Raw genomic sequence first — 11,841 nt, 5'->3', positions numbered from 1 at the left:
ACCCGTGTCCTCCGGAAGAGCAGCCAGTGCTCTTGACCTCTGAGCCATCTCTCCTGCCCGAGTTTTGATTTTATGTGTACAAGTGTTTTGCCTGCATGTATATAAGTGTGTACTGTGCACATGCCTGGTGCCTGTGGAGGTCAGAAGAGGTTGCAAGGGCTTTTCGAACTGGGATTACAGATGGTAGGAAGCTGTCATGTGGAGGGTCTGAATCAAACCTAGGTCCTCCCCAGAAGGGCAGCCAGTGCTCCTCATTGTGGGCCCATCTCTCCAGCTCCTGAGCTTGGATCGGTATGACCAAGTCTCACTCTGTCCCTCATGCTGGTATGGAACTCACTCTGGACACCTAACTGACCTCAAGTTCTTGTCTCCTGGCTGTTCTTGCAGTGGACAATTGTCAGTAACTCCAGTACCAGGGGATCTGATGCTCTCTTCTAGCCTCTGTAGGCACCAGGCATGAACATGGTATACATACATACATGCAGGAAAACATATATATTAAATTAATTAATTAAAAAAATGCAGGTCTAGACTGATCTTGGACTTTAGACCTCTGGGTTAGTCTTCTAATCACTATGTTATATATCCAGGCTTTTCCTACAGCCAACACAGTGTTCTCCCCCACATACAAACACTGCACCTCTACTCCCCCTCCCCCCACACCCTTTTTGAGATAGTCTAGTTTCGAATTGATTCCACCTGCCTCTCTACCTTGCAAGTGCCAGGAATACAGACCTGCACCACCATGCTATCTCAGCATGTCAGAAATTATAATTTTATATCTGTGAATGTGTGTGCTGAAGTGCACGCACATGTGTGTGTGTGTGTGTGTGTGTGGGCATGCGCATGCCTGGAGGATCAGGAACAGGCTCTCTCCTACCATGTGGGCTAAGGGGATAGAGCTCAGGTGGTTGGGCTTGCCGGCAGTGACCTTTACCACTGAGCCATCTCACTGATGCTCAGAGTAACATGTCCAAGACATAAATCAGATCACGCCACTCCCTTATTTAAACCCTTCAACCATTGTCTGTTTCAAAGATATGCCAACCAGTGGTATGGTGGCCTGCAACACTCAGAGGACTGCCCCTGACAGATCTCTAGTTTCATCCCCTGCAGTCGAGGGGCCAGATCATGGGGTCTGCAGTGCTAAGATGGAGTGGCCTCTGCCTCATGAAACTACATATAGGAGCACTGTAAACTAGAGCGCCACAAATCCAGTTTCACTTTGAGTTTTGATATGTTTGTTCTTTAAGAACAGACCCTCCTCCCGCTTCTCCTCAGCATGGGGTGCTCCCCACCCATTGCACCTGGCCGTCGTCGTCTCCTTAGTTCTGTGGTTCATGCCACATCTCCAAGCTGCTGCTCCTGTTCCTTTGGCCGATACCCCTCCCCTTGCTCTCACCAACCTCTGCACAGCTGACCCCTCTGTGCCCTTCTGGCCTCCCCATGAAAGCCCATTCCTAGGGTCTGTCTCCTCTGGACACCTCTTGCTAGATCTGCGCTGGGGTTCTCCATGCCTTACAGTGTAGTATTTGTTGTTTCTCTGGCTTGCCACATGTCCCCAAGCTCCTGTGCACACATTAGCACATTTATAGTCAGGACTGTGAAACTATAGGGATTGGAGCAAGCACAAGACTCTGCCTGTGTGGCAGACAAAACTTTCTGTGTGACCTTGGCAAGTTCGCTTCCTCTCTGTGGATCTGGAGATCCGTTTGGAGAAATTCCATTTGGAGAGATGTGGAGGTGTTCTAGCTTGGCTCTGGAATCCTCAGAGTCCCATGTGTTGAGGGCTGCTCCTCAGGGCGTGGGGGGGGGGGGTTAGGAGGAGGGGCCTAGTGAGGGAAGTTAGGGCACTGGGGGATGGAACCTTGAAACAGATTTAGGAACCACGTTCTTTCTCATTTCCCTTTCTTAAGTGTCTTGGCGGTCATGAAGGGAACGGGCTTCCTCTGTCACACACACACCTGCCTTGATGCACTGCAGCTGCCATGGGCCCAAACAACAGGGCTGAAACCTGGGGCAGAACAACCCCTTTCTGGTATTAAATTGATTGTCCTCAGGTATTTGGACACAATGATGAGCTAACACGTGTGGTCCTTGTATGACTCTCCCAACATTCAAGCATCTATCCGTGCTCAGTGACTTTATCCTGCCATCTACTCAGTAATGCTTGTGAAGCCCCCCCACAGGGTCTGGATGCTAGGATTCAGATAAAGAGATATCAAAAACAGAGGTTTAGGGCTGGAGAGATGGCTTGGTGGTTAAGAGCACTGACTGCTCTTCCAGAGGTCCTGAGTTCAAATCCCAGCAACCACATGGTGGCTCACGATCATCTGTAATGAGATCTGATGCCCTCTTCTAGTATGTCTGAAGACAGCTATAGTGTACTTGTATATAATAAATAAATACATCTTAAAAAAAAACAAACCAGAGGTTTACACAGAGTGTATAACTGAACACATGGATATACCGATGAAGACATGCCAGAAAGCCATGAGGGAGCCCAGAGGAGGTAGCCATCAGCTCGGATCCAATCGGGAATGGAATTGGAAGGGAAAAGAGGAGACGCGCTATGCAGGGGCCTGCTCCTCAGGCAGGCTTGGTTTGTATAGGCTCCTTAGGAATCTGCCTTCTGGTTTCACAATTCTGACTCGGTCTTGTGCAAACCTCTGGCTTGTGTCACCCTGCCCCCCTCCCCTACACTGCTGCTCCAGGGCTATCTAGCCATCATCCTAAAAGTGACTTCCTGTCTCCCGCAAATAAATGTTCTTGAGCCAGTTGGTCAGGTTCATCTCACTGGCCCTGTCATCTTTCTCCGGCTTCCTCGCCTGACGCTCTCTTTGCAGCCTTTGCTTCAGCCAAACCATGCTGCTGCCGGGGTGTGCTCTATCTGCCTGGGACACTCTGTCTGTTCTCTCCTTCCTGGACAACACCCTGTTGTTTGGAACGTCCCTTCATGGGCTCTCATTGTACTTCTCATGTCCTCTCAGTCACTGCAGTCAGCACCAAGGACTGAATGAGTGAGCAGTCATCTCCAGCCAAGGGTGCTCTTGACAGCATTTTACTAAGTGCGGGTGTCTCAGGCCAGACACTTGCTGAAGGTCTAGTGGGTGTCAGGTTGAACAAGTGAACGAATGGAGGAGGCTTTGCTGAGAAGAAGGGAAACATTTAATTCAACTAAGTTTGGTTTGAGTGACAATGGCCTCCATAGGTTCACACATTTCAATCCCGGGTCCCCAACAGGTGAGACTGTAAGGGAAGGGAAAGGAGTCTGGCCTTGGTTGGAGGAGGTGTGTCACAGGGGGCGGGCTCGGAGTTTTAAGAGATTTGTGGCATTTGCACTGTTTCTCTCTCTGCCTGTGGTTGTAAATGGAGATGTGAGCGCCCAGCTGTGCCTGGCTTTAAAACTTTTCAAGACAGCTCTGATCTTTCCTCTAGCCTCTGAAGAGCCACTCATGCTGGTGGGGGGTGGAGGGGAGGAGAGAGCTCGAGTTTCTGTCTGGCCTTCAACCTTCCAGCCCTCGCATGTGTGCTGTACCTGGCCACTTTGTCATCTGTACTCTCTACACTTACATCAGCAGTTCTCAACTGTGGGTCCTGACCCTGTTGGGGGGTTGAATGACGCATTCACAGAGGTCACGTTAGATATCCTGAAAACCAGATATTTGCATTAAGATTCAAAATAGAAGCAAAATTACAGTTATGAGGTAGCAATGACAATGATTTTGTGATGGGGGGGTGGGGGTGGGAGGAATCACCACCACATGGGGAACTGTGTTAAAGGGTCTAAGCATTCAGAAGACTGAGAGCCACTGACCTAAATAGATATACTTTTCTCTGGGAAATACACACAGGGCTGAATCAACATGGTGACTGTAAGCAATTTAAAGTGTTTTTTAATGTATTTTTTATTTTGAAACTGCCACATTACAGACTAAGTTCCAAGGAATATTTGGCTGCATTAGAATAAAATAGCATATATGAAAATAGTCCTAGGATGTGTTTCTTGAACACTTGCTGTCTCCGACACCCAGCGCGCTATAGTTGCTATGCATTCTCTTGAATACTTTGCAAGCAGCAGCTTGAGTTTCCCCTAGTGCTTGAGTCGTGTGGGCTGAAATGTCTGAGTTGGCTCCTGAATTTGAAGTATGCATTTCTGGTATCCTGCAGGCAGCCCTCGAGGAGACGAGCCCCAGGGAGGGCGCGTGGGAAGAGCAGCTTCTGCTCATGTGCTTTCCCTCTGCTACTGGTTCTTTAGTATCCTTGTTTCAATGTCCCCACCACTGTGACTTGTGTGTGTATGAGTGCTTGCCCTTGGGTCTCCCTCAGCACCAGCACGAGTACTCACTCAGCGCTAGTACTGAGGGATCAGGCTGGTAACTTGATTTTGGAGTTACTCGGGAAGGGGCTGGCACCTAGCAGAGGAGCTCTCTGGGCGACTGTTGACTGAATAAAGTAAAAGGTTAGATGACAGAAGTGACGACCCAAGGAAGATGAAAAGATCCTGTGTTCTCTCTCTAGGCCCATTTTTCTTTCTTACATCTATATGTATGTATGTATATGTGTAGGGGCTCCTCCATGCTATAGGTGTGTACCTGCAAGTCAAGGGACAACTTATGAGAGTACGTTCTCTCTCTCTCTCTCTCCCTTATGGGTTCCAGGGATAGAACTCAGATCCTCAGGCTTGGCAGCAAGTACCTTTACCCTCTGAGGCATCTCACTGGTCCATAGTTTTATTTTCCTTGTGTTGTAGGCCAAAATGATGGCCTGGATATTCAAATAATTTGAACCTGTGATTATAACCATATTTGGAAAAAAGGAGTATTTACATAGATATTTTTTTCTTCTTCTCTCCCCTCCTTTTTCCTTCATTCTCTCTTTTGTTTTTTGAGATAGGGTCTTATATTGTAGCCCGTGCTGACCTGGAACTCACTGTGTAGTCCATTACATTCACAACAACTGTCTGCATGTTGCTATGACAGGCATAAGCTACCCTGCCTGGCTCTGTAGATGTCACTTAACAAAGGATCCCAAGATGAAGTATGAACAGGGCATCTAAAACCAATATCAAATGTCCCTGGAGGAGAAAGACGACACAGGAAGAGGGAGAATGTCAAGAGGAGTCAAAGACTGCAATTATGCAGCCAAGGATCTGAGAGATACCAGAGGCTGGAAGAACAAGGAGGGCCGACACCCTGAACTGTGGGAGAATACATTTCTGCTGTTTTAAGCTACCAAGTCTGTGGTAATTTGATAGGGCAGCCTTGGCAAACAAGCACAGTTTAGAGACAGAAATGTTTTCTGTGAAATTCCACTGGATCTTGGCATTGTATGGCTTGAACTAGGTATGATTTGGAATTTCCCAACTGCTCACTTCTCAACAGATACCTGACCCCACACTGAGGCTCCAGCCATGAGGAACTGCTCTGTGTTTCAAAATAAGAGACTGTGACATCAAAGCAATCCATTCCTAAGGTCAGATGCAACTCATTTCCCCTGAAAGTTAATATGCTTACCTTTTATTTTAAGAAGGGGGCAGGGCTACGGATATAGCTCGGAAAAGTGCATTCTGTCCAACTTCCCGGATAAATACCAGCCCCAGCATCCTGATAAGAAAGCTGGGCATGGCAGTGCAGACCTCTAACCCCAGAGCTAGGGAGGCAGAGGCAGGAGGATCCATAGGGCTCACTGGCCAGCCATCCTGCTCTACTTTGTAAATTCCAGGCTAACAAGGGACCTCCATCTTAAAAAAACAAAACAAAAAACAAAGATGGACGGCTCCTGAGGAATGATACTTGAGGTTGACTTCTGATCTCTGCACACACACACATACCTGCATGCATACCTGTGTACACAAACGTGTCCACACACACAAACATGTGCACATACTTTGTTTGTTTGTTTGTTTGTTGAGACAGGGTTTCTCTTTGTAATCCTGGCTGTCCTGGAATTCACTCTGCAGACCAGGCTGGCCTTGAACACAGAGATCCACCTGCCTCTGCCTCCAAGTGCTGGGATTAAAGGCATGTGTCATCATGCCCAGCTACACATAATTCTTAAATAGTGCTAGGGATTGAACCCAAGGCCTTGTGAATATTCGGCATCTACTCAACCATTGAACTATATATACATCGTCCCACTCAGTAAAAAATTTTAAATCCATCTATTATATGTTGGAGTCTTCATGGGCACATATATTGGCTCACCTACCACCCCCCACAATGACACCAGTAATATTCAGTGCATAGATAGACAGTGGGAAGCTGACCTGCTCAGTGACAAAGCTAGAAGGTGGCAGTCAGAATCCCAAACTGCCTGCTTCCTGTTGTGTCTGCCTCTCTGAACACTGTGTTCTTTCAGCTATAACAGTCCAGGTGGTGGAGAAATTCACACTCTATGGGGACGGGGGAATCAATATTCTGCAAAATGACTCGGTGCTACTTATAGAAGCAATGGCTGTAGCTGCTATTATGGTCAAAGAAGTCTTCAGGGAAGGGAGGGCATTTGAGCTGTACCTTCATATTCATTTCTCTATTATCTGCAAGCAATGCGGATCCAGGGATGAATCAGACAAGGTCTTTTGGTTGAGGAATTCACATATGAGTGTTTGAATTCAGGGAGGCTGTGTGTGTTAAATGCCTATTAAAAGACAAAGTGGAGTCTGCTGTGGTGGCACACTCCTGTAGTCCCAGCACCTGGGGAGCTGAGGTAGATTGAGCTACACGGTGAGTGGCAGGTCAGCCAAATCTCGCCCCTCCCCCCGCCCCGCCCCCGCGCAAAGCAAGTAAACAAACAAAGACAACACAATAGAATAAGCAGGTCTGTGGTAAAGGCAAGTTTTCTAATTCGGAGTTTCAGAGAAGTCTTTTGGAAGGACTCTTGCCCCAGCTGAAATACGATGGCTAAGCAAGCGTTAGTCATAAGCAGTAAAGGCTTTCTAGGCAGAGCATAAGCATCCCACCAGCAGAGGTGAGACAGTCTCTTGGCTGGCTGGCACACTTTGTGGCTAAGCTTACTAGTTAGAGAAGCTAGAATGGGCGTGGACTTGCAGGTCTGAGTGGATCACTGAAGAGCTGGTGGACTGCCCGATGAATCTCTGGTCTCAGTGATCGCTGCTCAGTGGCGGTTCCCCTTCTCAGTCATAAAGCGTGGCTTTTTTTGTACGTGGATGAGAGCACTTCGGGAAGTCAGACCATCCATCCATCCCGACTCAGCTGGTGCCAAGCCGGTCCCCGCCCTCCACTGGAGGCTCTGTTACCGTAGCAACTAGGTTAGGGCGGAAGTGGCTTAGAGGACTGACTCTCACTAATCAGGTGACTCTCCAGACTTCTGCACGTGACACGACACCCCAGGCGCGCGCTCTACCTAATCAAGAAGCCGTCCCTGTTTCACTGACAACTGACAGCGCTCTAGAGCAATAGCCCACGAGGCTTCCCTAGGAGACCACACCCCTCAATAGCGAAAGGGCCAATTAGGCTGAGGCAAAGAGAAGTTACGCCCCAGGTTTAGCCCGGGTTTGACAGACGCAATTGAGGCCATCCTAGAGTCCCTCCGCCCCTAGCCATTGCGGCCGACGACGGACGGGCCCGCTGGCCAATAGCACGTCCCTTGGCCGCCGCCGGGTCCCGCCCTCTCAGAAACGGAACCAATGAGCACGCCAGCTCTGGGCCGGGTGGAGGGGTTGCACTGCGGTAATATGGCTCTTCCTTAGCCAGCGGCGGTGGCCAGCGCGGGCGCGGAGCTGCTGGACCTCTCGGTGCCGGGTTTCTAGGCTGTAGGGGATCGGCGAATCACAGCTCGGGAGGCAGCGGCCGATGCGGGAGGACAGCCCACCTGGCCGCTCGGCGGCTCTTGGGTCCAGATGAGCTCCTGCGCCTCGCTCGGGGGCCCGGTGCCCCTGCCACCCCCGGGCCCGTCCGCCGCGCTGACGCCCGGTGCCCCCGCGCGGGCCCTGCATGTGGAGCTGCCGTCTCAGCAGGTGAGCCGGCCGCGAGCCGGGGGGCGGAGAAGGTTGGCGGGGCTCGCGGGGCTGAGGAGGGCTGACAGGAGGAGGAGCCCCCTCCCCGGCCGTTCCCGCGCTCAGACCCCCGCATCCCTCCAAGAAGGCGCGGGGGAGCCCTGCCCCGCCGGCTGCCGCCGCGCTTTCCCTTTCGCTCCTGGATCGAGGAGTAGGTTTTCTGCACTTATTCTTAGCGTTTCGGGTGCTTCCTTCCGCTCCTCCTGAGGAAGGTATTTGGGACGTCGGGGTTTCCTTTCCAATCTCGATCCTCATGGCACACTCCACTCCCTCTGGTGAGTGCCTGGAAGGAGGATTTGTAAATATTCATAGCTTGGATCTCACGTGTGTGTGTGTGTGCGTGTGTGTGTGTGTGTGTGTGTGTAATAAGGACAAGAGAACACTGACTTTGGGGATCTGACAAAATTCTTGGCAACACCCGCCTATCAATACATCTTCCACTGGCCTCCCTCAGTCCCTCAGGGGAGACTCTGCAGGAACCTTAGCATTGAAGAGGACCTGGAGAAACTGTCAGTCATGGAGAGGTTACCGAGCTGGGTCTGTGCAAAGTGAGCACTGAATCGTCACAACTCCATGAGATAGCTGTTTTTATTGTCCCGGTTTCTCAGTTCTAGGAACAAGCTTGCCCACAGCCTCTCTGTTAGTGTTTCTGGTGGGGCTGGATTTCCAAATACAGAGTCTGACTCCAGCTTGTGCATCAGCAGCAATAGTTTGCTTTAGACTTGAAAGCAGCTGCTCCACCACCGTCCACAGGACGAGCTCCCTCAGACCCTTTCTGTAACTTTCCATCCTTGCCAGAGACAGGAAGGAGCCACACAGGAGCGCAGAGGCTATGGGAGAGAGGGCCAGGCATGGAGTGGATCGGAATGTAAAGGAAAGAGCGATGTTGCACCCCCCACCCCCCCCCCCCCCCCCCCCGGTGCCGGATGAGAAGGGAAGCAACGTTAACTGCAGATGCAAGGCTCTGTAGTAGGAGAGAATTTAGCAAATGAGAAGGCATGTGCCCTGGTTTTGTAGTGCCATTGGAGAGTGAGTTTGGAGAATATTAGGAGTTGGAAAGGAATGAGGCTTGTATTGCGTTTTGAGGTCGTGGGAGAGGATGAGAGGGTGGCTGGGAGAGTAGTCTGTGGATTGGGCATTAATATGAATTTTTGTCTGTGTGGGAGGTGGAGTGTGAGGGCCTGCTGGGAGAAGCAATAGTGAGCACTGTTAGGAGCCGCCTGGAGAAATTGGACATCTAGATGGGCATAGTTTAGGGGAGCTGTGCGAGCAAGGCGGGTTGGAGAAGAGAACATCGCATCTTTTCCTGACTAGAGCCTGTTCGAGCAATAACGGTTCAAAACTAGAAGAACTAATCCAAGCCAACTGCCGGTTCAACACAGTTCAACTCCATTTGTTAGTGTTGGTCGAGTTTCTAGTTTGGCATATAGTGTCCTAAGTGTCAGCTGGGTGCTGCGTGAGGATTTGGCATGCTACTTAAAGTTTTTTCTGGGCGTGTCGTCCTTGGACTGTGAGGCAGCCTATGTAACAAAACACATTCCTTCTGTGGTTGATATTCATTCTGCTTTCTAGACCAAATGCACAAGTTTGGGGAAACAAATATATTTTAAAATAGGCGTTTTGTTGATTAACGTATTAATTTACTCTATAATACAAGTTCCAATAGTATTGGCCTGCTTCTACCTTATCTGCTTCTGGAAAAGATTTGGGTTTGCCCAAGAAAGCCCACAAAATTATGTATAAGGTGTATGGTTTGTCTTTTTAAAATTTAATTTACTATTATTATTATTATTATTAAATCAGGGTCTCATTATAAGGCCCTTGGGTATCTTGGAACTCACTATATAGACTAGGCTGGCCTTGAACTCATAAACGCTTGCCTATGCCTCCTAAGCTTCTGGGAGTTGTGGTTGGGACTACTGGCTTGTGCCTCTGGTTTGCCTTATTTTAATTTACATACCTAATCTGGAACCTTTCCCCACCCCCCCTGTGGTTGATGAATAGCTATGGTCTACCCACTCCTCCAGGTTGGTCTCTAACTCAAAGAGGTCTGCTTGCCTCTGCTGGTAGAATTAAAGGTGTGTACACATAGTGCATACACATTTTGTTATTTTAATGTGCATTTCTTTAACTGATGTATATATCCCCCCCCCCCACACACACAGATATATCCCCCCACTACTGGAGATAGGATTTCTCTGTGTAGTCTTGGCTATCCTGGAACTCACTCTGTATACTAAGCTGGTCTCAAACTCACAGAGATCCCCCTGCCTCTGCTTCTCAAGTGCTGTAATTAAAGGTGTGCATCATCACTACCTGGCTAATATTTTAAAAGCTTCATTTATTGCCTATTGGACAGCATATCAAGCACATGGTCTCAGTTTTCCTGCCCAGCCTTATGAATTTTAATATCATTGCATATGTTTAATTGCTTCTTTAACTTCTTCTGTGAAGTGATTTTTGTGTTTTTAGAATTCACTTCTCTAATTGTTGTGCTTGATTTTTATAGTCTTGAAGAATCGTTTTTTTCTTGCCTTTTTTTGTTATTTGTATTTGAGAGAAATAGGTTGGAAGCTATAGCCGTTGTTATTATTATTATTATCTTTATTTTTGTGTGTATGTGCTCCCGTTTCTGTGTGTTTAGGGAGCAGAACACTAGGAGGTCACAGGACGGCCTCAGGTGTTGGCTTCCACCTTGTTTGAGAAGGCGAATCTTGTTTTCTCTGTGGCGTATGCCAAGCTTGCTGGCCTGTAAGCTTCAAGGAGTCTCCTGTCTCCATTTCTATAGTAGTTTCTGGATTACAGGCACATGGGCTATCTAGCCTGGCTTTATGTGACTTCTACGGATCTGAACTCAAGTCTTCTCAACATTCAGGGCAATGCTAGCCCACTGAGCCATCTCTCCTGGTCCCTACCACCGCCGCCGCTGCTGCCACCACCACCACCACCACCACTGCAATCATGGGATTGACCCCAGGACTTCGCACAAGCTAGGGAAGTCCTCTGTTTTCTTTTACTGAGTTATTGCTTCAACTCGTTACCTTTTTTTTTTTTTTGACAGGGCCTCATTACATAACCCTGATTGGCCTTTAACTCACAGAGACCTTACCTGTTTCTGTTTCCCTAGTGCTGGGATTAAAGTTGTGTACTACACACCCAACCCTTTTCTCAGGTTTTGTTTTGTTTTTTTTGTTTTTTTTTTGGAAAATGTTAGCATTTAATTAACTTCCGGTGTGGCTTTTAAGCCACCAGAACACAGGCATCTCCAACACCCTTAATCTTCTCTTCAGCTCTTCTGCTGGAGAATTTGGCCTTCACAATGACAGGTTGCTTAGGGAGATTTCCCTTGCCCAGAACTTTGTGGTAGCCTGATCGAACAACATCAATGATGGGAGCAGCTCCAGTCTTGTTTTTTGCTGCATTGACCCACGTCTGCTCACTGACCAATGTCCACAGTTTATCCAGGTTGACTGTTGGGCAGAAGCTCTGGTTCCTCTTCAAGTGGTAATGCCACATACCAACTTTCCCAAAGTAACCTGGGTGATATTTGTCAAAGTTGATTCTGTGGTGATGTGTGCCTCCAGCATTCCCGCGGCTGCCTGGGGGCTTGCGGTGCTTACTGATGCGGCCGTGGCCGTGGCTCACGTGGCCCCGGAGTTCCCAGGTCTTCCTCAGTCTGGATGGCATGGCGGTGGCAGAAAGGGAAAAGCAGTTTTTTTGTTTTGTTTTGTTTTGTTTTGTTTTCTCTGAGACAGGGTTTCTCTGTATAGCCCTGGCTATCCTGGAACTCACTCTGTAGACCAGGCTGGCCTCGAACTCAGAAA

The 11,841-nt window shown here is 48.8% G+C and overlaps 2 protein-coding genes across 3 annotated transcripts in view; one reads left to right on the top strand and one right to left on the bottom strand.

The window, feature by feature from the left end:
- The first annotated feature begins 7,309 nt into the window (after nt 1-7,309).
- The window catches only part of Uvrag (UV radiation resistance associated), a 266,200-nt gene continuing 261,668 nt past the window's right edge, over nt 7,310-11,841 (top strand). The window contains exon 1 of one of the 2 annotated variants that reach the window (XM_021167360.2): nt 7,310-7,978. In XM_021167360.2, coding sequence (XP_021023019.1) covers nt 7,862-7,978 — 117 coding nt within the window. In that variant the 5' untranslated portion in view covers nt 7,310-7,861. The remainder of the gene's footprint in view (nt 7,979-11,841) is intronic. The other variant, XM_029479367.1, reaches the window with a different exon arrangement.
- LOC110298237 (60S ribosomal protein L27a-like) lies at nt 11,249-11,750 on the bottom strand. Its single transcript, XM_021167361.2, has one exon. The coding sequence runs from the start codon at nt 11,702-11,704 to the stop codon at nt 11,258-11,260; it is 447 nt and encodes a 148-aa protein (XP_021023020.1). The 5' UTR covers nt 11,705-11,750; the 3' UTR covers nt 11,249-11,257.

This window comes from Mus caroli, chromosome 7 (assembly GCF_900094665.2).
Source record: "Mus caroli chromosome 7, CAROLI_EIJ_v1.1, whole genome shotgun sequence".
NCBI lineage: Eukaryota > Metazoa > Chordata > Mammalia > Rodentia > Muridae > Mus > Mus caroli.
The sequence above is the reverse complement of the archived record's forward strand: the minus strand, read 5'-3'. Positions and strand labels throughout refer to the sequence as shown.

What these genes read in the sequence shown, in the direction of transcription:
- LOC110298237 (XM_021167361.2), bottom strand. Translation starts at nt 11,704, where the DNA reads ATGCCATCCAGACTGAGGAAGACCTGGGAACTCCGGGGCCACGTGAGC.